General features: G+C 43.8%; 1 protein-coding gene across 1 annotated transcript in view; it reads left to right on the forward strand.

Annotated features, from left to right (window-relative positions):
• The window catches only part of LIMS2 (LIM zinc finger domain containing 2), a 360,835-nt gene extending 335,693 nt beyond the window's left edge, over positions 1 to 25,142 (forward strand). The window contains exon 10 of the mRNA XM_069213748.1: positions 20,666 to 25,142. Coding sequence (XP_069069849.1) covers positions 20,666 to 20,780 — 115 coding nt within the window. The 3' untranslated portion in view covers positions 20,781 to 25,142. The remainder of the gene's footprint in view (positions 1 to 20,665) is intronic.
• Positions 25,143 to 26,501: the final 1,359 nt, after the last annotated feature.

Below are 26,501 nucleotides of genomic sequence, written 5' to 3' on the forward strand. Positions count from 1 at the left end.
GGTGTAACCTTGCAAGCTCTGTCATCCAGTCACTCATATCCCACATATTGCCCTGGTAACCAGCATTTATGCACCCAAAGCCAAAATCATCATTGCCTTTCATCCTTAGTAGGGAATGACATAAAACGATGGCAGGAGATGCAGCAATGCAGAAAATAATATATAAATCAGTTTTCACCCGCTCAGCTCTTGGTATGTTTCACGCCAACATCCCTAGCACTATTCAAAACACATACATGTGGTATACTCTACCATTGCATACCATTACTTCTCATAACTGGACCACTACGTATTGTAAATATAATATTTCGTTGATGAGATTTTCCACACTCCACCCATATCGCACACACATGGCAACAAATGATAAAAGAAATATTGGAAGATATTACTGAAGGGTCAACATAGAAGCGCAGCATCAATATAATACCAAATGAGACATTAATATCACTGCCACTGAGTGGCCAATTCACCAAAGTTATTTAAAAATGGTAACAACATATCCTAGAAATAAACTGGAAATGTACACTGACAATTCAGAAAAATACAGCCCAATAACCAGAAACCTAGTTCATGACAATAAAATGACAAGGAGTTGCAAGGAGGCAAATAAAATTAAAACAAGTAAACCTTCAATATACAACACTTGCGCAAAGTTGCTTCAAAGAAAATGGTGTTGTTTTAATACATGGAACTGACTTTCCCTAGCATGGTTCTTACCCACTAAACCCATCTTCAGCTTCTCCTCATCCTCCCCTTATCTTTTCCCTGATTCTACGTGATAATCTAATTAGAAATGTTATAACTTTGATATTAAAGGCTGAGCGCCAATAAAATCCTAAAAGTACCATGCTGATGTTACATCTACCCATTATTGTGAGAATCAAGTTGACATCTTTAGCCATAGCTGTTACATAGTCCACACTAATATTAAAGATCAGGTAGCAGACCAAACCCTTTTTCCTAAATCCTGCTCCTGGTTTAGTGTAAGGTATTAGGTTAGCTTTTTCTGCCATCAAAGCAGAATCTTTGGACACCGGGCTCTTATAGTAGACCAACTAAATGATACAATACATGAAGTGTTGCAACTCAGAGAGTTATACTTTCATTTTTTATAGCCCCAGTTTACTTTTTCTTATATTTTAAACACTAGTCTTTTCCCTATATTAGACTTCAGTGTATGTCCCTAACACATTTGTTCTTTGCTTTTCTTTTTCTTTTTTTTTAATAAACAAAATACAGTTTTATACAAGGTGCTGTGATGATTCCAGACAGGCACATATATGTGTGTCTGTTTTCTAAAGTGCAGGTGACAGAATCTCTTAGAGAAAATTAAATGCAATATTCAACAGTCATGGGGATGCAAGGTAATGAATCCTCTACATCATACTCAGTGAAATGAATCAAAGAAGATTCGAAGTGAGGTGTTATGGCAGTATAATCTGAGATGGCTGCTCCCTCTTCTTCATGCATGAAAGATGGATATTCACCACTCAATATTAAAGACCCTTTTTGGAACTCCCCAACAAAAAAAAAGAAAACAAAAATCTCTGTTAAGAGCATGAAGTGCTGGCAGAAAATTCTAATTGGATATTTCTCACCCTGGGAACCTTCCATGGTGTGAGGCTGGATCCAGAAGTAGTTCTGTGTAGGCCTAATCCTGCGTCACATGTTTATCTTCTACAGCACCTGAGACCTATGGTTTCTGTAACCTATATAAATCAAATTAAGATAACTCACATTGTCAAGGTTTTTGTCCTCTATCCACAAATGCCTATGTAATGTCTCTGAATAGAAAGTGCAGTCAGTTTTCTCCTTGGACAGCCAGGAGGCTGTAATCCTTAAGAGATGCCCTTATGTGTTTTTTTTTGGGGAAAGGTTCATACGCCTTCTCTCCAGCCCCTCTGATACTAAGTGTCCTTGTGACCATCGGCTATGGGAGCACTCAGGCACTCAGTCATCCATTTGGTCCTGGCCTTGTCAATTTTTTTTCATCTGATTTGCTCCAGTTACTTCTGAGAGACTGCATCATAAAACCAAGGGGAAATACTTCCTGTCCATTGAGGAGCTGCTCCCCTCTCTGTCATCGTCCATATGTGTACATGATTCCTGAGGAGCTGACTTTTTAGTATATCATGTTCATGCTAATAAGTCCTGGTTGCTGACAAGAAGTCCTCCACCAGAACCTAGTATAAGAGCAATTGCTGAGGTTCTGTCAATGACACTAGTGACAGCATCAACCTACTCAACTGCTCACTGAACTTCGTAGTCGTAGTGTGTTTTTGTATGGCCTGGCAGAAATGTGAATGCAGTTGGATCTTCCTGGGGAGTCCTTCAAAATGACTACCAAAACTATCTGATAGAGACTTCTAGCTGCAGATTCCTTACTCTTGAATTCTCCTCAGGTGTCAGACTGGATCCTGAAGATTTTTGTGAGCAGTACCCCTGTGCACCGGCAGGTGGCATAGATCGGCTCCTTGTCTGTCATCGTCTGCACTGGAAATTATGTTGTGGGTCCTAAATAGGTGCCACCCAAGCACGTTGATGCCAGATATTTCCTTTCTGCATGAGCCAGCGCATATCTGAAGAGAGCTACCACATAGTCAATTTTTTAAAAGAATTATTCTCCTGGTGTCGAGGATGTCTTCTATGAACACAAGATTAAAGCCCTGCAGTTCCTGTCATCGGGTGATGTTTGTAACGGATCCGCACCTCAGGTGTTTGTGGCATTTAGAGCGTGTCCGCTGCCTGAGTTTGTGCTCTGAGTGCAGGGCTATGGATCTGAAGGCTTTGAGAGAGCGGTCCTTACAGCTGTTGGTGGCCTGGCACGTAACTCTGCACAGCTCGAGGTCTTGGTCAAGAGGATGGTCCCAGGACTGGTCACAGAGTCTGAAGTTGCCGTTGTCCCATTCAAAGTCCTCGGGCCAATCAGGTGAGTCGGGCATGGGAAAAAAATCCAAGAAGTCGTAGTGCTCTTCAACTTCTCCTTGTCTGTCGGCCGACGAGTTGAGGGAGCATTGACGCCGAATGCCTCGTTCTACGGAACCTGTAACTGGGCTGACTCCACGCCTCCCCAAATTTCCAGGAGCCAGAGCGACCCCTGCCCAGCTTAGAGAATTTTATGAGGCCATGCACCTAATTTTTGGGCAGTCCAACTCTGCTGGAGTGCCTTTGAGACCGACTGGGTTGGAGGGGGCCCCTTTGGGTTCCATGGTAGTGTGTCCTGCCCCAGCACCGAGGGGCTCCAAGGGATCTACTCCTGGATCTGGACCCGCACCGGTCGTAACATTTCGACCTTCCCTGACACCCATGCTGCCGGCGCCATCCATGCCCACGGGCAGCACTTTGCCCATTGTAATATCAAACTCCGACACGGAGCTGGATGGGTATCGCACAACTCCGACAGGAGCTTTGCCTCCTCACCCAGATCTTCAGCCCTGTTTCTCTGGGCTAGGCCTCAGGGATGAATGAGAGGGGGTTGCTGTAACCTTTAGAATACCATCTTTATGAATCTGAAATGGACTGGCGTGAGGACATGGGTGAGGCCAGTGGATTGGACACTTCTCCAGATAATACTGGCATGCTTTCTCCCTACTACCATTGCTATGGAGGAGGGGGGTTTTATGGTATGGTGGTGAGAAGGGCGCTGAGGGTCCTGGACCTTAATCTACCCTCGGTGGCCGTCAAGACTAATCTCTTGACAAAGGTGCTTCAACTGGGAACATCCACCTCAGAACCCCTTCTCCTGTTCAGTGATGCCCTCACTGGTGTCCTACTGGGACCTGGTCCAAACCCACCATAGGGGCTCCTGTGAACAGGATAATTGCCTACCGCCATCGCCCAGCACCTGGGGACCCAAGTGTCTTGATGCAACACCCAACCCCTGAGAGATTGTTGGTCCATGCCTCTACCTCCCAAGGCACATTCACTACTGCTCCCCTGAGATAGGGAATCCAAAAGGATGGTCTCATTTGAGAAGAAGATGTTTTCTACCACCAGCTTTGCATTGCGGTCCATGAACACTGCATGCTTTTTGGGACATTATTTCCACATGCTGTGGGATATGGTGGCACATGTGCTTCCACAGATCCCAGAGGAGGCCCGGGCTGTACTCTCTCAGGCTGTTGCAGATGGGAGAGATGCAGCAAAGTTCACAATTCATTGCGACCTTGACACAATCGACCTGCTAGGCAGAGCAGTTTCTACAACAGTGGCCCTAAGGCACCACGCCTTGCTGAGGATGTCTGCCTTTTTGGGGGATATCTAGGCTTCCTTGATGGCACCTGTCTCTTCAGAGCGAAGGCAGACTAGGAGCTCGAGTGCTTCAAGAATTATTGTGCTATGACCTGGTCCTTGGGCCTCTCAGAGGTCACTTGTCCCTGCACTTTGCCTTTTGCCCCTTTTGTGGCTACAAAAGGAGACTCCAACCGCACCAATTCTCGGCTTGCCACCATGGCACACATGCTGCCTAGCCTCTGTGTGGCGAGGGCGCAGGGCCCACCAAACTTGTGAGTTAGGTGGCCGGCAGACTGGTCAGTCTGCCGCCCTCCTCCGCTGCATCCTCTAAACCCTCCTAGTCTGCCCCCCCTAACCAAGGACCAGCTGGCAGCAAGATGTGCCTTCATCTGCCACACTGGTAATCCATCGCTTCAGACAGGTGGGATTTGCAGATAGTCCAAAGGGGCTACTCTCTCCCCTTTGAGACTACCGCTCTATCCATGCCCCGATCCTATGATCGGATGACAGAGGATCATTTGTCCCTTGTCCGCCAGAAAGTTAGGGCTCTCTTGACCAAGGGACCCATAGAGAGGGTTCCAGTGCCAGAAGTAGGTTGTTGTTGCTATTTCCGCTACTTTTTGGTCTTCAAAAAGGACTGGGGCCTGCAACATATTCTAAAACTTTGATTCCTCAGTCTCTTCCTCAAGGAGTAGTTTAAGATGCTCACATTAGCTCAGGTCTTGTCTGTCCTGGACGCAGGAGACTGGATGGTAGCGTTGGACTTGCAAGATGGTTATTTTCACATTCCTGTCCTGCCTGCCCACAGACGTTACTTGCAGTTCACAGTAGGCCATGGCCACTTTCAGTTTACCGTGCTCCCCTTTGGTCTTACCAGCGCCTCTCTGGTATTCACCAAGATGATAGTGTGGTCGCCGCTCATCTATGGAGATCAGGGGTTTCAGGCTTCCCCCTATCTCAACGACTGGCCGTTGCAGGCGAGCGGGTCCCAGAATGTTGTCTCCCACTTCCAGACTATGGCATACCTCCTGTGTTCACTGAGGTTCACTATACACATGCCGAAGTCACACCTGACTCTCTCTCAGGCTATTCCTTCCATCTGAGCTGTTCTGTACGAAGTGCAGTTTTCTGCTTATCCTCCCGAGAGGCAAGTCCAGGATATCCAGGCTATGATAACTGATCTTTCAGCCTGTATCCTGGATTTCAGTGAGAATGGCTTTGAGGCTGCTGGCCTCATGGCCTCCTGCATCCTGCTGATGACACATGCCAGATGGCATATGCAGGCTCCACAGTGGGATCTGAAGTTCCAGTGGGTGCAGTATCAGGGGAATCTCTCCGACATGATCCAGATCTCAGAGGGAACTGCAAAAGATCTGCATTGCTGGTTAACAACCTGTGATTGGGCCAGAGTCAGATCCCTTTCTCTTCCCAAACGAGATCTGACAGTAGTGACAGATGAGTCACTCCTGGGATGATGCGGCCGTCTGGGAAGAGGTGACGATCAGAGGAATCTGGTCTCCGCCAGAAGTGTGTCTCCATATCAACATGCTGGAGCTCCATGCAATTCGAATGATATTGAAAGCTTTACTTCCCTCTATCAAGGGAAAGATGGTGCATGTGTTCATGTGCAACATCACTGCCATGTGGTACTGCAGCAAGCAAGGTGGGGTGGGGTTGTGGACCTTTTGTTAGGAGGCTGTGCGCCTCTGAATGTGGCTGGAACAATAGGGCATATCCCCAGTAGCACAGCATCTGGAAGACTCTCTGAATGTCAGCGTGGACGAACTCAGCCGAAAATGCCTAGCGGAGGTGGCGCAAGGTCTCTTTCAGCACTGGGGAGAGCCTTGGTTAAATCTGTTTGCATCTTCCAAGAATGCACAATGCTAGCCATTTTGTGCATTGGAGTTTCCAAGGTGGCAATCATTCTGAGATGCGTTTCGTCTCAAGTGGAGTTCAGGCCTCCTGTACTCCTTTCTTCCCACACCACTTCTACCCTGAATTCTCAAGAAGATCAGGAACGACCATGCCCATGTAATCTTTATGACTCCGGACTGGGCATGGAGAATCTAGTATTCCGAGCTACTGAACATGTCCATTGATCCTCTGATCAGACCTCCCCTTGGGAAGATCTTCTGTTGCAGCAGCAGAGAAAGGTTTGTCACCCGAACATGTCCACTCTCTGCCTTCTTGCATGGAGATTGAGTGGCGGCAGTTGACATATTTTGACCTTCCTCCCAAAGTCTGTAACGTAATTTTGACAGCCAGGCGTCCCTCCACTAAAACAGTATATGCATGTCTTGGGAAGAAGTTTGTGGTACAGTGCACAGACAAGTCTGTTGACCCCATTTATGACCCTATCTCTGAGGTCCTATTGTTCATTCTTTCTCTTGCCCAGCAGGACTCTACTTTGGGCACTCTTAAAGGATATTTGCCTGCTTGTTCTGCTTTTTTGTGGTTCCCTGATAAACCTTCTTTGTTTAAGTCTCCTATTGTTTATAGGTTCCTCTAAGGTCTTACACACCTCTCTCCATCCCTATTCATTACGTCCCAATGTGATCTGAACTTGGTTCTGGCTTTTTGATGTGCACTCCTTTCGAGCCTTTCCACAATTGTCCCCTTAAGCTTCTCACCTTGAAAACGGCCTTCCTTGTGCCAATTACATCTGCACACAGAGTAAGTGAGCTGCATTCCTTATCATACAAGCCACCCTACCTTTCTATCTATCCTGACAAAGTGGTGATTTGCACTAGGGCCTCTTTATGCCAAAAGTGATCGCGTCTTTTCATTTAGGCCAATCCATCATCTTGCCTACTTTTTACACCCCACCTCCTTCTAAGCAAGAGGAGAGACTTCACTGCCAGGACCCAAAAAGAGCATTGGCATTCTACCTTGATTATACCAAAGCAAAAGCATTTACTGAAGGTAAGTAGCTTGTCCGTCAAGAGGTATCTGACAGGCCTAATAACCTTGTTCCATCTGGTGTGGCATCCCATGGACTCTTGGGGCTCAGAACCTGCTCCTGGTTAGTTTGAAGCACAAACCATTTAAGCCAATTGATCCAGTGATATCATGCTCCGTTCATGGAAGACAGCATTTTTATTGTCGATAACTTTGACCAGACACACATGCGAGCTAAAAGATCTTTTTGCCTGAAAGTTTTTCATAGTGTTCTACACCGACATGGTAGTACTCACCCTTCTATGACACCATAGGTACTGTTGAAATTTCATGTAAACAAAGAAATTGTCCCAACGTTTTTCCATGCCCTCAGGTCTTTTCATCTGAGGAGACTGTGCACAATGTGCTCATCAAGATCCACTTTTGCTTCAGTCTGCTAATTCCACCATTGCTAGACAGATAAAAAGATACGTTACTCATTGCGACATTCTACATATCGCCGAACTTCCATTCCGTGTCTAGACAGGCTCCGCCTCAGCTAAGGTGACATAGGTGGTATTTGTGAGGTATGTGTCATCAGTGACATATGCCAGGCAGCTAATGGGCAACCCCACATGCATTTTGCAATGTGAAATTTGATCAGGAAGATTTCCACAACACAATTGCCTAAGCCTAGGCTGCTCACTGTTGCTGTTCTCCTCAACCCTTTTGAATTCTCAGTAGACTCGAACCCCAAGTTGAGAAAGAGCCAATAGGCTAAGAGCCTCATTCCAAGTTCCCCTGCAGTACCCCTTGCAATTTCTCATTTTTAAGTGTACCCAATGTTTTCTGAGTCCCTCTGTCATTCCCCAGAGAACTTCTATTTTTTAATTGTACCCTCAGAGTATAACTTGTAGTTCCAGATAATCCCTCCTGCCCTTTGGAGGTAGAGATGTCCCTAGTATTAGCAAGTTAAGGGTACCACGGCAGGGAGAGAGTAAAGGGGGAATACTAGGGCCCGTATTTATACTCCGTTTGCGCCGAATTTGCGTCGTTTTTTTCGACGCAAATTCGGCGCAAAACTAACGCCATATTTATACTTTGGCGTTAGACGCGTCTAGCGCCAAAGTATTGGCAAATAGCGTCATTTTTTTGCGTGAACGCCTTCCTTGCGTTAATGAGATGCAAGGAAGGCGTTCCCGTCTAAAAAAATGACGGCGACGCAAATGCGTCGTATTTATACTCCCGGGCAAAAATCACGCCCGGGTGTTGGCGGGTCAAAAAACCCCGCATTTGCGCCACTATTTAACGCCTGGGTCAGGGTAGGCGTTAAGGGGCCTGTGGGCTCAAAATGAGCCCACAGGTGCCCTCCCCTGCCCCCAGGGACCCCCCCTGCCACCCCTGCCCACCCCAGGAGGACACCCAAGGATGGAGGGACCCACCCCAGGGACATTCAGGTAAGTGCAGGTAAGTATAATTTTTTATATTTTTTAATTTTTTTGGGGTGGCATAGGGGGGCCTTATTTGTGCCCCCCTACATGCCACTATGCCCAATGACCATGCCCAGGGGACACAAGTCCCCTGGGCATGGCCATTGGGCAAAGGGGCATGACTCCTGTCTTTACTAAGACAGGAGTCATGAAATGGCGTCTGGGCGTCGTAAAAAAATGGCGCAAATCGGGTGGAGGCGATTTTTTTGCCTCAACCTGACTTGCCCCATTTTAAGACGCCCTAACGTCATTTTTGCCCAACGCCGGCGCTGCCTGGTCTACGTGTTTTTTTTCCACGCACACCAGGCAGCGCCGGTCTGCTTGCGCCGGCTAACGCCATTCCATAAATACGGCGCCCGCATGGCGCTTCAGAATGGCGTTAGACGGCGCTAAATTTTTTGACGCTAAACTGCGTTAGCGCAGTTTAGCGTCAAAAAGTATAAATATGGGCCTAGATCCGATACCATGACACCCTGAGTGTAACAGGCAAAATAACAGTAACTTTATTCTGATGTCTTTTAGGTTGCTGTCCTGAAGAGTTTGGGGGACTTTTGACAGACTCCAACCACCTTTCATCACGCTCTATATGTGGAGGAGATGCAGTGGTCTGCTTTAGTCCCTGTAGTGTAGCACAGTGTTACTGAATGCCCTGTTCTAGTGGATGTGCCTCAAAAACTGTAATCTTACACTTGTCTCCAATACTCAAACGTGGCCTCTGCCCTATCTTTGTTCTTTAAGATTTTCCACTGTTGACTAGTGGCATAGAATAGGGACTTGGTCTTTTCTATGATGCTGCCCAAAATAGCCAACAGAACCTTGGGAATATCAGTAGAACATGAATTCTTACAGGATTCAAGATAGGCACCTATTCCTGCAGGGTAATTTACTTTAGTTAGACTATTTCCCAAAATGGAGAATGGCAGCCTGAAACAACCCACTGACAAAACTCAATTTTGGAAATTTGACAAATTGAGGAAATTTAATTTTCATGAACATTGGTAGGGAATGTACATGATAGAAAAAAGTACGAGTGTGTATGGTAAGAACATCAAAAGGTAAAAAAGTCCTGTGTTGGCACTACCTTCTACACCAATACCAAGGTCCACACTGTTTCTTTCCGTTCTTGCACTAAAATCAACTCCACTGGCACAAGTCGATGATCCGATCCTTATGCCAGTCTCTGAGCCCCAAACCGATGTTAGACCGATCCAGATCTTTGTTGAGCTATGAAATCACAAAAGTTTACTCAGTGGTCTAAGCAAGATTCCAACCAGATATCTCTTCCTTGATGCTAGTACCAGCATAGGATCCACACTATTTTTGATTCTGATTAAAACCCAGTGCATAATTCACCCTGTGTTGCATAAGATACTGGTGATGATAAGGAAGGGGACAGGTTCCATCCTTCTCATTGTACTGAAGATTTATTGTATGTAGACTTGCAAAATTTTGGTGAGCTGAACCCCTCTTGTGAAATGGGGCTACACGCACCACCTGAATGGATACCTCACCTGAAACAGAGCCAGACTTATCATCTGGAACTCCAACAGAGGAAAGCATATCCGGGTACAGAGATGGTTTGTAGGGCAGCTGGAACACTAGAGTTGTAGTTGCCTACTATAGAGACCAAAACAAATATATCGATTGAGATTCTTCAACCACAGCCAGTTTCATCTTAGCCTCAGTCGCCATTTAACTAAGCCCCTACTGATGCCATTCCAGCTACATGGTCTGGAAGTCTTCATTGCCTAAACTTAGAGCCTGTTGCTCCCTCACACTCTTTCGATGGGAGCTGAAAACATGGCTGTTTTAATCTTGTGCTACTGTGCCCTTGGTCCAGATGGTAATAAAGTGCTGGGAAACCCACTGTGGGTAGCCATGTGCTTTACAAATACATAATAATAATAACAATAATAATAATAATAATAATAATAATAATAATAATAACAATAATAATAACAATAATAATAATAATAATGGTTGAACCTGTTGTGTAGCCATTTTAGTTATAGCTTCATACACGTTATTTTAGCGAACTAGGCCTGCCACTGTGCACTTTGACCTAGATATATTTTATTCAGCTTTGTTTATTATTTTAACAATAGCTACATTTGCGGTCTTGTTTTATTTTCTCTATCTAGCTGTTCTTTGCCTAGGCCAGCACTACGTTCTTAAACAAGATATTTCTTTCACTCTGTGCTTTTCTCAAGGCTGCAGTAAGATAGGTTGCCTGCAAACGTGGTAACACTTTGTCTCGAGTGCTCATAGAAACATACACACTCTTATGTAGGGATCCTTTTTTGGAACATCAGCTGTTTTATTATAAAAACACTACTTTGGCCCATGTACATTAGAGGGGGGTTCCAGCCAGATGACCACGACTGTATGCTGATTGCTGAGTGCTTCGCTGCAGCTGCTTATGTAAGCTACAGGCCTCTTGCTCAGGTGTGAGGGATGATGTCTTCCCAGGAGAACCTGAAGGGCAGAGGTAGAGCTTAACATGCTGTGCTCTAACATAGCCTAGGTAGGAGCCATTTTAACGATTCTAGTGACAATATAGTAGCATTATTTTTATGCTTCACTCTCCTTGTCACAATTTTAATCCTGTCATGCTTCATCGTCCTAGTTATTGCAGTACACGCTTTAATATGTAAGAAGCAATTATTTAAATTAAACCTTATTGAACTCTATTCTGCCTTTGATTGTCCTTGTGTATGTGAGACTAATGTAACTGAGAGAAACGGATGAGATCTGAGTGACCACGATTTCCCTGAGGAGTCAATTGTGCCATGCGCTTGGCTGCCCAATCATCCCTGCTCTGGGGTGGAGATGAGGCACTGCTAGTTAGCCAGAGCAAAACCCGGTTTAGGCCGACAGGTGTCACCTGTAGTGGGTTCAGACTCAGTCTCCCACTATGCAAGCAATTCTGCTGCCTGAATCCAGTAGTCTCATTAGGATAATGAGAGCCTAAGCAACAAACCCATGCTCGTGCTAGTTAGTCGGCCTCTGGCTTTTCAGCATAGACCAGCTTCTGGCAATCTGGATTCCTAACTAGGCACCCAGCACCAGAGAGCCCAATTGTTCAACCTTCATCAAGCAAGGTTAATCCAAATATTTTTGTGGCCAACCATTCAGACAGAGAATTGATGCTTTAGAAAAAAAGAATGTTTTCTTCAGCCAGTCTAGCACTGAGATCTATTAATGCAGTTTGTGTTTTGGGGAGGTACATCCTTGCACAATGGAACATGGCCTGTGACACATTGCCAGTCGTCCCAAAGAACCTCATAGCCTCTCTAGCCCAGACAATAGTCGATGGTCAGGACATAACCACATGTGTGCTCTGAGGTGGCCCGGACTCTGTGGTACGCACCCAACATGCACTGAGACAGCCATCCAAGTCCTATCGAGGCTGCAGACATGGCACTGACAGACACTGTTCAAATCAGCAAGGAAGCAGTTCTTCATTTCCCTGGCTGCAGTGGCTAGCAAGTCACCCTTCCATCCCCATGCCTGGCCAGTAAGAGGCAGAATATGATAGACCCTCCCAAGCTAGTGATCCATCACATCATAGGTGGGTCTTACAAATTGCCATTCCTCCTCTCCCCACCCTGTCTTCCTCGCACACAGAAGTGACTTTCAGAGGATCACTCCGAAATCCTGATGCAGGAAGTCAACCAACAGTTGTTGTCCAATGGTGCTATCAAGCAGGTACCTGCATCGGAGAAGGATGCTGCTTGTTTACTTCCTCATCCTGAAGTAGGTTGGTGGCCTCAATCTTCTTTAAACCTCTGCTTGCTGAACACCTTTCTGAGGAAGGACAGGTTCAGAAGGCTCATTCAGGCTTAGATCCGGTCATCTCTAGGCCTAGAAAAAGTTTAAAACTTATTTTTGTTGAGCCAGGAACCCTTTTAGCTCACTGTGCTCCCCTTCACCCTTACCTGAGTCAGTATGTAGTTCTCAAAAGGGAGGACTGTGCTCGTTGCCCATCTCTGGATGTAAGAAGTACATGTATTCCTGTAATTAAATGACTGTCTGCTAGAGGTGGGCCTGCCATGCATCAGAACTCCTGACTTTGTTTCACCGTCAACAAGTCAGAGTCTTACCTGAGTCCCACACTAGGACTACCTCATTAATTGAGGGCTATTCCAGATATGATGACATACAGAGACTTTCCTCTGCCACAGCGAGTCTGGGACATTCAGGATGTAGTTCCAGTGTTTCAGGATCAGTCCTGGGTTTCAGTGAGGTTTGCTCTGGGGTTTCTTAGTTTCCCAGCCTTGTGCATCCTTTTCCTCCCAAATGCCATTTGGCAAATATGTGCCACGCAGTGGAATCCCAGGTCCCAGTGGCCCAGCATCATAAATGGCTTTCCACCTCCATTCAGCTCTCGAGGGACATTATGGCCTACAGACAGCACCATGACTTGCAACATGCCATTCTTCCTTCCCCATCCAGAGTAAATGTGTGTGACAAAAGCATCACTGCTGGGTTGGTGGGGGCATTTGGGAGACATAGTGATCACAGACCTCTGGTCTCTGGCAGTTGGCTAGTAACAAATCAGTGTCATAGAGCTTCAACCAGCACGATGACCTCGCATCAGAGGGAGGTTGGTGCAGGGCCACATTATGATCCTGTAATTAGCAGGGTGGAGCAAGTTTCTGGATCCTGTGTTAGAAGGTGACTAAACCAGCAGAACATCTTACTGGTTGCCAGGTGCTTGGCAGGGCCTCTGAATGCCAGAGCTGCCGAAATAAACAGGTGGCTTCCTCATATAAGGTGTCACAGGGCATCCTCGAGCAATGGAGTATTTCAGGGGAACTTGCCACCATAGAGGACATGTAGTGTCAACAATTATTGAGAAGGATTTTCTGCCAAGGCAGTGACTAGGCAGCATGTGCTGCCATGACTGCTGTATGCATTTTCACTTCTGCCTTTTCTGCCTGAGGAAGGTGAAGACAGACCAACCATTCTTACCGCCCCTGACTGGGACCCAGTGTTCTGAGCATTTACTTTTGTCCTTGAATCAGGCTTCCACATGCACCCCCTTCGAGCCTATTCACTGCTGTTTCCTTAAGGTGTTTGATACATACGACCGCCTTCCTTATTGCAATTACATCAAACTGCACATGATTTAATACAGCCACTCCACATCACTTTTGTTCCTCACAGAAGTTGGCACTGAGGACTGGGCAGCCTTCCTACCAAAGGTCGGGTGCCCCTTTCATGTTAGCCAATTGATTACTCTGCCAGTATTCTGGACCCGGCTGCACCCGCAAAAAGAAATGAAGCTCTATCGTCTAGACCCTAGGGGCTTTTGATGGAACGCACAAAGGATCATCCTGTGGATGATCAGCTGTTTGTGGCATTTTCTGGTGCAAAGAAATGCAAGCATGTGCCAAAGAGGAAGCTGTCAGTGTCCTCTGCATCAAAATCCGCTATGCAGTGGCTAGAAATCAGCCCCTGAGGCCCATTCCACCAGGACCAAGGCCTCTGTAGTGCCATTGGTAAGAGGGGGAGATGAGTACATTTTCTAGGCATCTGCCAGGCTTTTCTGGTGCATACATTCATAAAGTACTACTGCCTTATGAGTGAGGTCCAGTAGAAATGTCACTTTGACTGCTCAGTTCTGCTGAATGTTTTGTTCTGAGTCTACTCTCCAGACCCCCCACCTTAGGGAGGTTCAGCTATGGTATATATTCTAAAGGTTGGAAATCATTGGTAAGAAGTATCCATTTGAAGAACAAGTTACTTACCTTCAGTATGCTCTTTCTGGTTGATACTCCAGCAGCAGATTCCTCACTGCCATTCTACCTCGTATGTTTTGAATAAAGCACACTTTCGGCTCCCTGTCTGAGGGCACATACGGCGACAGATACAAGTACTATGTAATAGGCCTATGTCATGTCATATAGCGCTTATATATGGCTCTGCTCTTGTCACTTCCGGGGCAGTATGGAGTCACTGTGGAGCTACATGATGCTACCTACGAGCATGAGGAGCATTGCTGAAGAATTCTCCAGATCTAGCCTGCCTCCTTGGTCTATCCTAAAAGTGAGGAATCTGTGGTTACTTATTAGCCACCAGCAAGAGTCTTACCAAAAGTACTTTGTTCTTTTGAAATTGTGGGTTCCCCAGCTGACTACTTCTTACAAATATATATATATTCATAAAGCTTATACCAACCAGAGGACCTGGTATGATTTGTTTGGGGGTGGAGGGGTTGCTACCAGCATTGCTATACTAAGAGGAGCAAAAGCAAGATCATTTTTCAAGAATTCCATAGAAGGGATACTGTGTGCTCAGGTGGACTGGAAGTTGCCTACCTTTCAGACTTTCGTTGAACGACCAACCTAAGGGGCCAAAAAACTTTAAATAAAAAAAATAAAAAATTGCACTAAAGCTGCAGGAATTAATTTGTTACTGAGGGTTTTTTACAAACCAAAGGTTTAGCTGGCTTGGATGGCTAAGGGCTTCTAGAAAGATGTTAAAAAGGTGTCAGAGGGAGAGTTTTAACTGAGAGCCGTTTCCACTTGATGCTGTCAGGAAGGAGGTTCAATGTGGGTGTCTGCTATATATGGACTAGGAGTCCTGCTCACCTCCTTTTTTTGTAAAAAAAATAAATATATGCAATGCTTTCCAGTTTTTGTTGCTCTTAAATGACATTTAAGCAACAGATCACTACTGTGTATTTTATAGATCTTATAGTGTCAGTGTGGGTTTCAACAAAATGGCTTCCTCTAAGGATGCCTAAAGATAAACTAAAAGTTCCACAAAGTGTTCTGAGAACCTTACCTCTACCCCCCCCCAGCCCACAATTCTGGGTGATAAGAGGATTTTAAAATTGTACACATCTTTAAAACATATTCAACATGCAGAACTTGAATTAAAGCTACATAACTTTTTTCATTGAAAATTAGACAACACTATAGAACTGTATCCTCCCCCATAGATGATCCAAATGTGTCACATTTATATTCACTTTGTTTTTATATTCACTTTGTATAGGTGAATATCCATATTGATCTCCTCTTTCTGTTGTGTTCCTTTTCCTCATTGATTTTCCCTTACTGATTTTTATTTTTTCTAATCCCATCTGTCTTTCTACTCCTCTTTGCCTTTACCACTGTTAATTTATTATTCATGTTACTTAAAGCAGTCATCCAACTTTAGTAGTATAAGTTCTGTCTTCCTACTTTCAACCATCTTTTCTTTCTTCTTCCTTTCTCTCTAGTTACATTCACCGTCCACGTCTCCTAACACTTGTTACTCTGTGCACTTATTTTCTACCTCTAATGCCATTCGGCCTGATTCATAAGGATATTTGTAAATCTGCTCCTACGGTATTATACCCTAGAATGGATGCACATTTACAAAAGTCAGGAATTCACAAATGTTTCCAAGAGTACTCTGAGGCCTAATTCACGAAGGTAATTTTGCAAGTGTAGATCTACTCTGGTGTAGATCTACAGCCACACCTTGTTGTACCTCTCAGCGCTTGTTTGCTACTCACCATTTCTGAGTGGAGGTTTGCATCTTGTTGAAGACACGAAAAAATCCACCTCCCACAAATGATAAGATGAAGACTCCCAAGATTGAATTTACAAACGTAAAGTTACAGCCAGGACCAAGGTCTTCCTATAGGTAAGTAGAGGTATATGTATTTAAATGTATTTTTTTAATTAAAAAAATAAATAAAAATGGCCTATAAAATAAAAATGAAAAAATAATAATGCAACCTGGGACTAATTAAAAAAACCCTCAAAACACTACTTCCTAAAATTGTGAATTAATTTAAATATATTAATTATTTTAAACCATAGTTTACAACTACCCTCATCTACATTTTGATTTTATTTTTTAGTCATCTTGCAACGATTTTGATCATATATATATATATATATATATATATATATATATATATTCACTGAAAAAACAAAGGTGAACAGTTAAATAATGGTATAGTTAGGTGAACATTTCAGTGGCTAAAACAAACACTGAAATTCATCAGTTATCTCAAGTAACTATAACTCGTACCCTAAAGGAACTTTACCTCATGCCCCCTTCATGCACAGTGTTGTTATTAATGAAGTAATTTCAGATGTTGCAATGATGTTATCAACAATGTCTGTGAACATATCACAAGTGATGTATTTTCACCTAACTATAAACATCAGTTTAACCTTTGTTTTTTTGCAGTGAATATATATATATATATATATATATATATATATATATATATATATATATATATATATATATATATATATATATATATATATATATGCATACATATGAAATGTAAAATTAATTTAATTTTATTGTTTACTAGGGAGTGTTAGTTTTAAATATGTTCTCCATTTTTTCTATCAATGTGTTGCAGTACCAGTGGCTGGTGATGTGGACTGAGTTTTCTGTCAGTGTAGTGCAGTGTGTAGGAACCTGGCTTTCTGTATGGTACACAGAAAAGAAGTACACTCTGCAGAGAGTTCAGTGGAGCCCCAATTAGTTAGCAGAGGTTAAAGTAGATAGATCTAATGCTCTATTTTGTGGTAGTATGGGCAAACAGTTAGGCTTATCAGAGGGTTGTGCTCACTGTGGGCAATAAATGAGACACACACTAAAAGAATAAATCAGAAATCAAATTGGAAAAATAACACTTATTTTTATATATGTTTAAAACCCAAGATCTTCGAAATCAGGTAAGCACTTTTCAAGGATAAATACTTTTCAGTTTAAAAAATCAACACTTCTCAGAATTCTTGACTGTTAGCCTAGGGAGGAAAACAATGTTCAGCAAACACAGGGTTAACAAGAACTTACAAAGCCAATTTAAGGAAGTTAAGGTAAGTACTGGGCACTGATTAGAACCACACCAGCAGGTCATTCTGGGCAGCACTAGGGCAGCTGGGTGCAGTGGTGCAGTAAGGCATCAGGTGCCCAATGGTTTCCTATGGGAGTTTGGTCCTCGTGATCAGAGGCTGTGGGCTCCTGCTAGGAAGCCAGATGGGGACAACAAACAGGAAGGTTGTAGTCATGGGGTGCTCGGGGACATAGGTGCACTTTTGGTCCTTTTCTCCAGGGCCCAGGGGTGATGGATGCAGGGGTGTCCTTAGGCATTTTTTTTTTTCATCTTGCAGCACTCGCTGTCAGTGGGTCCCGCATGGTGAGGCTGCAGGCGAAGACAGGGAGTCCAGCGGGGGGTGATGAGGACCAGGGTGGCCTTGGGCTCAGGGGAGCCAGGTGATGTTATTGACTCCAGTGACCCACCTCTGATGGGGTCAGAGGTGACGGGTGCAGTCGGTGCTGAAGGTGTCAGGTTTTCTCTCTACAAGGCAGCGGGAGAGGGAGCCTGTGTGCAGAGGCTGTGTGCAGAGGCTGCAGGCGATTTGGGGGAAGTCCAAGATGGCTGAGACCACACTGGACTCGGACTCTGGACAGCTGGGGAACCTTGTTGGCCCAGTTGGTTGGCATCACCTTGGGTCATGGACGTCGGGTGCAGAGGTCACTTCAGGTGTCGGGTCTTTGCTGTTCCAGAGGCTAGAGTCCTTTCCTGAGAATTTGTTGCAAAGCATTGCCACTGCTCACAGGAGTCTTGATTCTTTATGGAAGGCAGGCAGTCCTCCTGGGTTTCTTGGAGGCTCAACTGCAGGACGAGTCCATATTTTGGGCATAGTCCATTGAGTTCAGCAGCCAGACCGGAAGAGCTGGTTTCCAGTCTGCTACTTCTTCTTTTCCTCTTCTGCAGGTGAGACTCTTCTTTGTCCTTTGCTTCTTAGGTCGTCAGGTTTTAGGGTTCAGGGGTGCCACCTAAATACTCATTTAAGGGGTGTTACAGGTTGTGCCAGGTTGTAGCCAATGGGCTGTTCACTTTTAGGGTGACTACACCCTTCTTATGACCACACCTGCAGGGAAGTACACATAACCCTAACCCTAGTGCCTAATTCCTTCCAAACAAGATAGAAGAATTTGAAACGTAGTGTCAGCTTCAGCTCGTCCACCTTAGGGGTGGGACTGCTGTGAAGTGGGCACACCTACTAATCTGCCTAATTTTCTCGCCTGTGCTGTCGCCAAAAGTGGGGTCAGGACAGGGGAGTAGGTTATCTCCACTATCTGGCGAGACCTGGTTTGCATTACAAATTCGGCTAGGCCTGTTAAGCTTCCTGCCCTGGAATATTCATCCTGCCTGGGTGAGGTGCTAACACCCCTGCCCAGTACAGGCTTTTGTCTTTGGCTCTAAAGAGCGCAGGCTTTCACCTTGGGGGGGGGGGGCACAAACGCATCTATGGTGGCTGAGCTGGTCAGGACCAGTCAGTCAACCCACTGGTAGCTGCAGTTATTAATAAATCTCTCACTGGCATCAATTAGGGTTTATTATTCTGAGATGTTTGATACCAGACATCCCTAAATTCAGAGAAGCCAAATGTAGCTTAAAAACTCGTAGTGACCACACATGCACTTTTAATGGCTTCCCTGATCACTTACTATGTCTGAGAATGGACAAAGACATAGCAGGGACATATCTGCTTATGCAATAATGTAATATAATGCACCTTGCCTTAGTGCTGTAAGGCCTGCTAGAGGTATGACGTACACATATTGCGTGCAGTGTTTAGGGGACATGACACACAAGATGTGTGCCATGTTGTGTTTTCACTTTTGTCTGCACCAAGACACGCAGCCTGTCGTGCTTGGTGAGGGGTCCCTTAGGGTGGTACAATTTGACCTGCAGCCCTTCGGGACCCTTCTTAGTACTCCAAGCCCTAGGTGCAAGGATCACTATTTACTAGGGACTTACTGTGGGTGCTATAGGTTTTTTCCATTTGGGGAAAAACGCTGTGATGTTTTTGGGGAAAGAGATTTGGCACTGGGGTCCTTGCTAGGAGGAGCCCAGTGCACTTTCTGTTGAAATTACACCAGAAACCAGCCAAAAGGTGTGTGTGGGGGGGGAGTTGACCATGTCAAAAGAACCACCTTCCCTACACAGTGCCAGTGGCTGGTCCTATATATTGCTTGCCTTACTCCAACACTTGGCTGAAGTACGTTTGAGCCTATTTTGTCACTCTTAGGTCTGTAGTAAATTTAAAAGCATATTTTAGCAATTGCAACTCTCTTATTCTTATGTGGGTGTATAATTTGTATAAGCAACTCCATCCCTAACCCCCTTCTTAAATTTACCTAAATATCTGCCATTTAGTAGTAATTATGCACTAATTCACTTCCCCCCTCAGAGCCCCCTCCAACCCTCTCACATTTACAACAAAAGAAAAGAATAAAGTTCAACTGCACAAATGGCCTGGATTTTCCCCATGCACATTTAAACACTATGGATAATCACCAATGATTTGCCTCTCTGAAAACACGTAAGGCCTGAATCACAAAACTAATTTTGAACTACATAAAATAGTACTTCTGAATTACCACTTCACTTACTACAATATGCATTTCACAACCCTATGCTGCAAGGCATATCTACATGTGTGGAGATCACTGCAACAGGATAGGGATCTCCACTAGGAAAAGATAGAAGAGGCAAAGATCTCAGGCCAGAGGTTTGTGAAATGCATATTGTAGTAAGTGAAGTGGTAATTCAGAAGTACTATTTTATGTAGTTCAAAATTAGTTTTCTTTTGTTGTCTCCAAGTAAAATATTCTGTCCCATAGAGAAAATGTATTTCCCCGCGCCCCCAGATGTTTTGGGAATGGTTCGTTCCCATTCCACACAAGAAAGATATTTACTGCTGCCCTTGACAGGAGTAAATCTATCACTCTCGAGTTTGTAGGTATTGACATGAAAAATAAGTTTTGTCTCCTGTAGCATCACCCAGGAATTTCTCAAGCCCTGCTCGGTAATGGTGAGTATTACATGGACCATGCTGCTGTTAGCATCTTTCATTTATACCGTTGCAGGAATGTTGTTGATTGTATTCTCTTCCGCGTGAAGCACTGTATGGGTCTTGTTAATGGTCCCTGTCTAATATTTAACATTGTGAGGAAACTGCTTCCGTTAGAAAATGTAATGATTATTGAAGTGATGACTGCTGACGTTTAATAACTTTCTTTCTAAGGAATAAATTTGTTGAGTTTGACATGAAGCCGTTCTGCAAGAAATGCTATGAAAAACTCCCTCTTGAGTTGAAGAAACGCCTGAAGAAACTCGCAGAACCAGCTGTCAAGAAATAATGCCACCCTTCGCCCGTGACCCAGTGTCAATGACTTCAAGATGTTTCTATTTATGCATCTCCTGTAATAACGCTGCTTGGTCGAGCCGAACACATTTGCTTAATGCTATGTATGCATTTAAAACAACATTTTACCAACTCTGCATATCATACAGAGTAGCTGCTTATTCACCTATGCGGAAAAGCAAATCAGGAATTTACTGCACCTAAAAAATCCTAATATCCGTTTTTTGATCTTACTCCCAACCCCACAACTCAAGGGGAGTAAGACTAAGGAAATGTAATTCTGAATCACACAATGATACCCAGTGTTAAAGGGACGACATCTGTTTGGGGCCCGCTTTGGCACCCGCTCATCGAGTCAAGCACCCTCTATCCTTCTGGATTACCAAGGTACACTTGCCAGACTTCCATATCATTTCGAGTATGTATGTATAGTCCCTATATGCTAAGATTAATTTATGGTATAGTTTCCAATGATCTTTTGAATGGATACTCCGAAGTCAATCTGAAATTGCTATTGTCTACCACAGGGCAGCAGTATTAAGAAGTGGGATTTATAGTTTCAAAAGCTCTACTAACTCAACAAGCACATTCTATGTAAAATAAAGCCAAAGTGCTATAACTGAAACAGAAAATGAAGTCTCGAAAGAAAATATGAAAGCAAAAAAATCTGAATGTAGTTGATTTTGCTTCTTAAAATAAAATATTATGCCAGTAAGAGGTAGAAGCAAGTTTGCATACGTCTTTTTAAGACAATTATATATTCAGACTGAAACAGTTATGTGGGAGAAGTACATTCTGGGACCTGAAGGGCATAAATTATGGCGACACAAAGCCCATTATACAAGTGGAGAACTTTGTATCTGCTTTTAAAAAGGAAAGGATTCTCAAAAGTGTGTATGAAAGAGTTCGTGGCACCTCTAAAACTGTTTCAAACCATTAGAAAGGCTAAGAGTGGATAAAGAGTCTACAAGAAGAATGTGCATACTGTTTCCTGTTGGGAATGGGCATTCCAGTCATAGCTATCACTGATGTACCTCTGAATTTATTACATGCACTGTACAACTCGTGTTTCCAATTCTTAGTCAAACAAGATACTTGATTCCTCAGTATAAGTATACATAGTATCCCAGTATTCACAAAAGTTCTATACGTATCTCTCTCTCTCTCTCTCTCTCTCTCTCTCTCTCTCTCTCTCTCTCTCTCTCTCTCTCTATATATATATATATATATATATATATATATATATATATATATATATATACATACATTCATGTATATAATATATATTGCACATTGCTTTCTCCTTTGGTTGATCAGATTCCCCTTATATGTATGCTAAATGATACTCAAGTAAACTGTTCAGTATTATCCTGTATTTTGATATTGAACGCCCTAGTATTATACATATGTTCTTTAAGTGTACTTCTCAAATGTATTCTACATAGTCTTCATAGTGGTTTGATGATAATAATTCACACCGGAATCCTCTGTATCGTATGTACCTGTCTACCCAGCACCCTGTTTCTTTCAGGCTCAAATGGGATGTGGATACCCAGGCCACAGTTGTGGAGACCAGAAGAACTCTTGCACAGCAAATAGCAAACCAAAGCACCAACAAAGGCATCACAAATCAAGATTGTAGAATAACTTTTCTCTAACTTGGAGTAAAACACTGTTATTCCTTCACAAGGGGTTTGAAACAATCTTGTTCACACAGACGGATGACATTGGAGTTACCCAGTAACTTCAGAGTGTTATCATCTATTCTTTTCAGACTAAGCATTTAGTCCTCACTTGTCAGTGTGGCAAACTGTTCTGTTCGAACAAGTAAGATCCACATCCAAGCAGGATCTTGGGTTTGTTAATATTTTGAACCTGGGTTGGACTCTGCGTTATCTTTTGCTTGATGAAGAAAGGGACCGAACCACTTCTGCTTTTGACACTAGTTTATCTCCAGACCCATTAGCTGCCGGTATTGTCTGAACACAGAATCTGTCAACTGTGTTTGACAACCTCAACCGTACAATTCTGCCACAGCACCAGGAAGCTAATGCAGATAAGGATGCTACTCTGGCACAGGATCACACAGTATCTGAAAGGCGCACTCAAATTGTTGTTGCCCAACAGTTGTTCTCAGCACTTAAGTCCAGCTCCTGACCTGTACCCCTGAATTGCCTATACACATTCAGCCAATAGGACATCTCCTTTAGTTCCCCTTCTTTTATTTTATATATGTAAGGAGACAAAACTTATATTCAACTGTTTGGTTGTTTCATGGGCTCTGTGGCTCATGACTATGTTTCCATCACACCCCTGAGAATGCTCAGAATGCAGCTGCGTTTTGCTTCTCACTGAGGCTACATTACTGGTCTTTCAGGAGATTCAGAGGATCTCCTGTGGCGGTCTCAATAGGTCAGTCATTTATTTTTCACTCTTTTCAGTCCCCCACATCTAAATTGACATTTCTCAGGCAAGGTATACCATGATTGTTGGACCATCCTGAGACATCGAAAAACCTTCAGCATTCTGCAACACAACATCAGGAAGCTGAAGGTGGCATTTGTCTCTATATGTCTCCATGTTTGCCTGGCCACTGAGTTGTGACCATCGGCTTGAACCAGTGGTTTTGTTTGTTAGCTTTGCTCTTAATAGAGTCTTACAGTCACCAGGCGGATGTCTTCAAGGATCCAGTTACGGTCTTTCACAGATTAAAGCTCAGCAGCTCAGTTGCTATCACACTTTTACCTTTTCATATCCTTTACATATTTGCATTTAGGCAGACTGCAAATGTGTTCAGCCGGCCCCCTGAGTGGACAGATGCTGTCTCACAAGGGGAGGAGAGCGACTGGGAAGGGGGGAATTGGAGGAAAACATTGTTCTCTCAACATTCTAAGCCTATTTGTGCAATTTACCCTTTTGATTTCAGCTCAGCGTCAGGAGCAATGATATCTTGATCTCGACCCCAGGCCTATTTTTCCTGATCTCTGCTACCTGTTCAGTAAGCTCCTGGTTAGCACAAAGTCCTCTTGAGGGCAGGCATAGACATACGGGCTAATCCACGCACCTTTCTGAGCTCTTAGCAAAAAGGCATCACTGAGCTAATTATGATTTGGCTGACTCCCCCCTTAATATTTTCTTTTCAGTCCTCCTCACAGAGGATACAGGACTGGTGGGTATACCGGCTGTGCTAGGTTCTGACTGCTGCTTCTAGATCTACACACAATTACTGTTTACACTTTTTAGGTGTAGGCAGATTGAAAATGATTCAAGTGTGGGTTATTCTATGGTGCAGCCTGCTGGGTGTGCTCTGGGCACCATTTAGAATGTGTTGCTTTGCTGTGCAATAAGAAATTCCGTCTCATAACCACAACAGAATATCGTGAATCCCAAGGAAGGAAGGGTGGCCTATAGTACAAGAGTTAACACTGTATGTAGCTTATACTTTCACTTCAGAATCATTCTTCTGTTCTGAACCACGCTGACCATATCAGTATTATTTCTTATATTCAGCATTGCTGACACCACGAACCGATCACACAAAAGCCCTTAGATATAGTCAGTGTCACTTTTTTGTGATGGCTCAGGTGATTTGGCCTCTGATTGTGCTGGCTACGTTCTCGGCTGCTGTGAGCAGGGAGTGAAAAAGTAAAGAGTCTGCCATGCTTTTCTTATTTTAGATTGCATCAATTGTACTCCTAATCAAAGTAGTCGGTCCCTCAGCATTAAATTCATGAGTTTGCATCTCTTTCTGTTTTTCATGATTGAGCAACAGAGGTTTATATGTTCCTTTTTTGTTACTTTGCTTTTGAAAACTAGACTTAAATGCTGACAGACCGCAGTCGACGGAGAACTGGGCTGATACAATATGGCCTATTGGGGTGATTGGTTCTACCCTTAGCTGCTTGAACAATGCAGTGTTTGCATCAATATTTGTGATTGTGGTGTAAACATTAAAGGTGCAAATTACTGTCTCGATTTATTAATGCATCCATTTGCTACATTGCAATAAACTGTAATTGTAAGTGAACCGCAGACCATTCCAAGCACACACCGACTGAAGGCCAGCATATTTCCAAAAATAATCCTATGCATCTGACATTACATTAGGGGTTACTAGACTTTCCTAATCAAACATACAAGCCTAAGGATTTGGTTTACTAGCTTGTTAGTGGTACTTTACTAAAGTTAATATGTACCGTGATTTCAAATTGTATTGTAAGTCTTCATAACTGCATATCAATGCACTGCAAACTTACAACCATTTCCAGTGACACTGGCTCCTTTTCGTGATGCTTAATGTTTTTCACTGAGAGCGTGGATTCATCAACAATGTACGAATAAAGAGCACTACTTTACATATTGGGACATACACGTTGTTTAATTTCTTGATAGGCACAAACATGTATTGACTGTGGCACTTTGTGGTTGGATAGCCAGTATAAGTGAACCTGCACAGGTTAGATGTATGCCCATTTGAACAAAAAGATGGCAGAACATGGTGATGTGTGAGTCTACATTGTAGAGGTGTGAGTGAGTGGTTGAAGGCTTATGTACGTCACAACCTCCCTTTCCTTATTAAAATCACTAAAGAAAAGTTTGGTTACAAAACAACTGAGGTCTCATTGAGGATCATAATCTTCTTGCCTGAAATCCGGACTTCAGCAGGTGAAGTCTTCTAACCAGTTCTAGTTTAATGGATTGTTTGACCGAAGTCATCCCTTGCGCACTCCTGGAAGACTCCGGAAGTGGACTGACGTCTCAGAAAACTCCCAGGCATGGTGGTATGCTTTCTGATCGGACAGAAAGTAAGTAAAATTCAATTCCAAATATCCTTTATAACCACTATTTAATTTGCGGCCTCACATTATTATTGGGGCTCCTCATTAACGCTTACCTGTGGCCAGTGGTTGAAATTTTCTTGAGGCAGTTGGTGGAGTGGAAAAGGGGAGCGAGGAAGCCTACCAGCACTTCTCTAGTACCATTAATACGTTGAGGAAATGCTTATGGTTGAGTCTGAATGGGGTCAAAACAGATTCTGGTTATAACTCGCAACAACCTCATCCCTCAAGGGTATAATTTCCTTGGCTGCATTACTTGGGAAGTCCACAATACCAGACAGAATGCTCACAAAGATGGGTGTGATTTTCTAGTCATCCTAGCGGCATGGATTATGGTTAATCTTTGTAGGCTGAGATCCCACTCTTGATGTTCTTGAAAACATTTGTGCCACCTCTTTAGAAATCTCTGTTCACTGTATTGGCAGGCTTTTTTTTGTTTCACTAACAGTGCAATCTAACAAATATTGGATATTTGTTCAGAGGAATCACTAGTCTTAAGCAATGATGCGGCACACCCAGGGCCGTATTTATACTCTGGTTGCGCCGAATTTGCGTTGTTTTTTTCGACGCAAATTCGACGCTAAACTAACGCCAACTAACGCCATATTTATACTATGGCGTTAGACGCTTCGGGCGCCAAAGTGCCCGGAGTGTGCGTCATTTTTTTGCGTGAACCCCTTCCTTGCGTTAATGATATGCAAGGGAGGCGTTCCCGTCTTAAAAAATGACTCCCAGGCCTTTACGTGGTATTTATACTCCCGGGCAAAAATGATGCCCGGGAGTGGGCGTGGCCAAAAACGGCGCATTTGCGCCGCTTTTTAACGCCTGGGTCAGGCATGGCGTTAAGGGACAAGTGGGCTCAAAATGAGCCCAGAGTG

Source organism: Pleurodeles waltl, chromosome 11 (assembly GCF_031143425.1).
Source record: "Pleurodeles waltl isolate 20211129_DDA chromosome 11, aPleWal1.hap1.20221129, whole genome shotgun sequence".
NCBI classification, from domain to species: Eukaryota; Metazoa; Chordata; class Amphibia; order Caudata; family Salamandridae; genus Pleurodeles; species Pleurodeles waltl.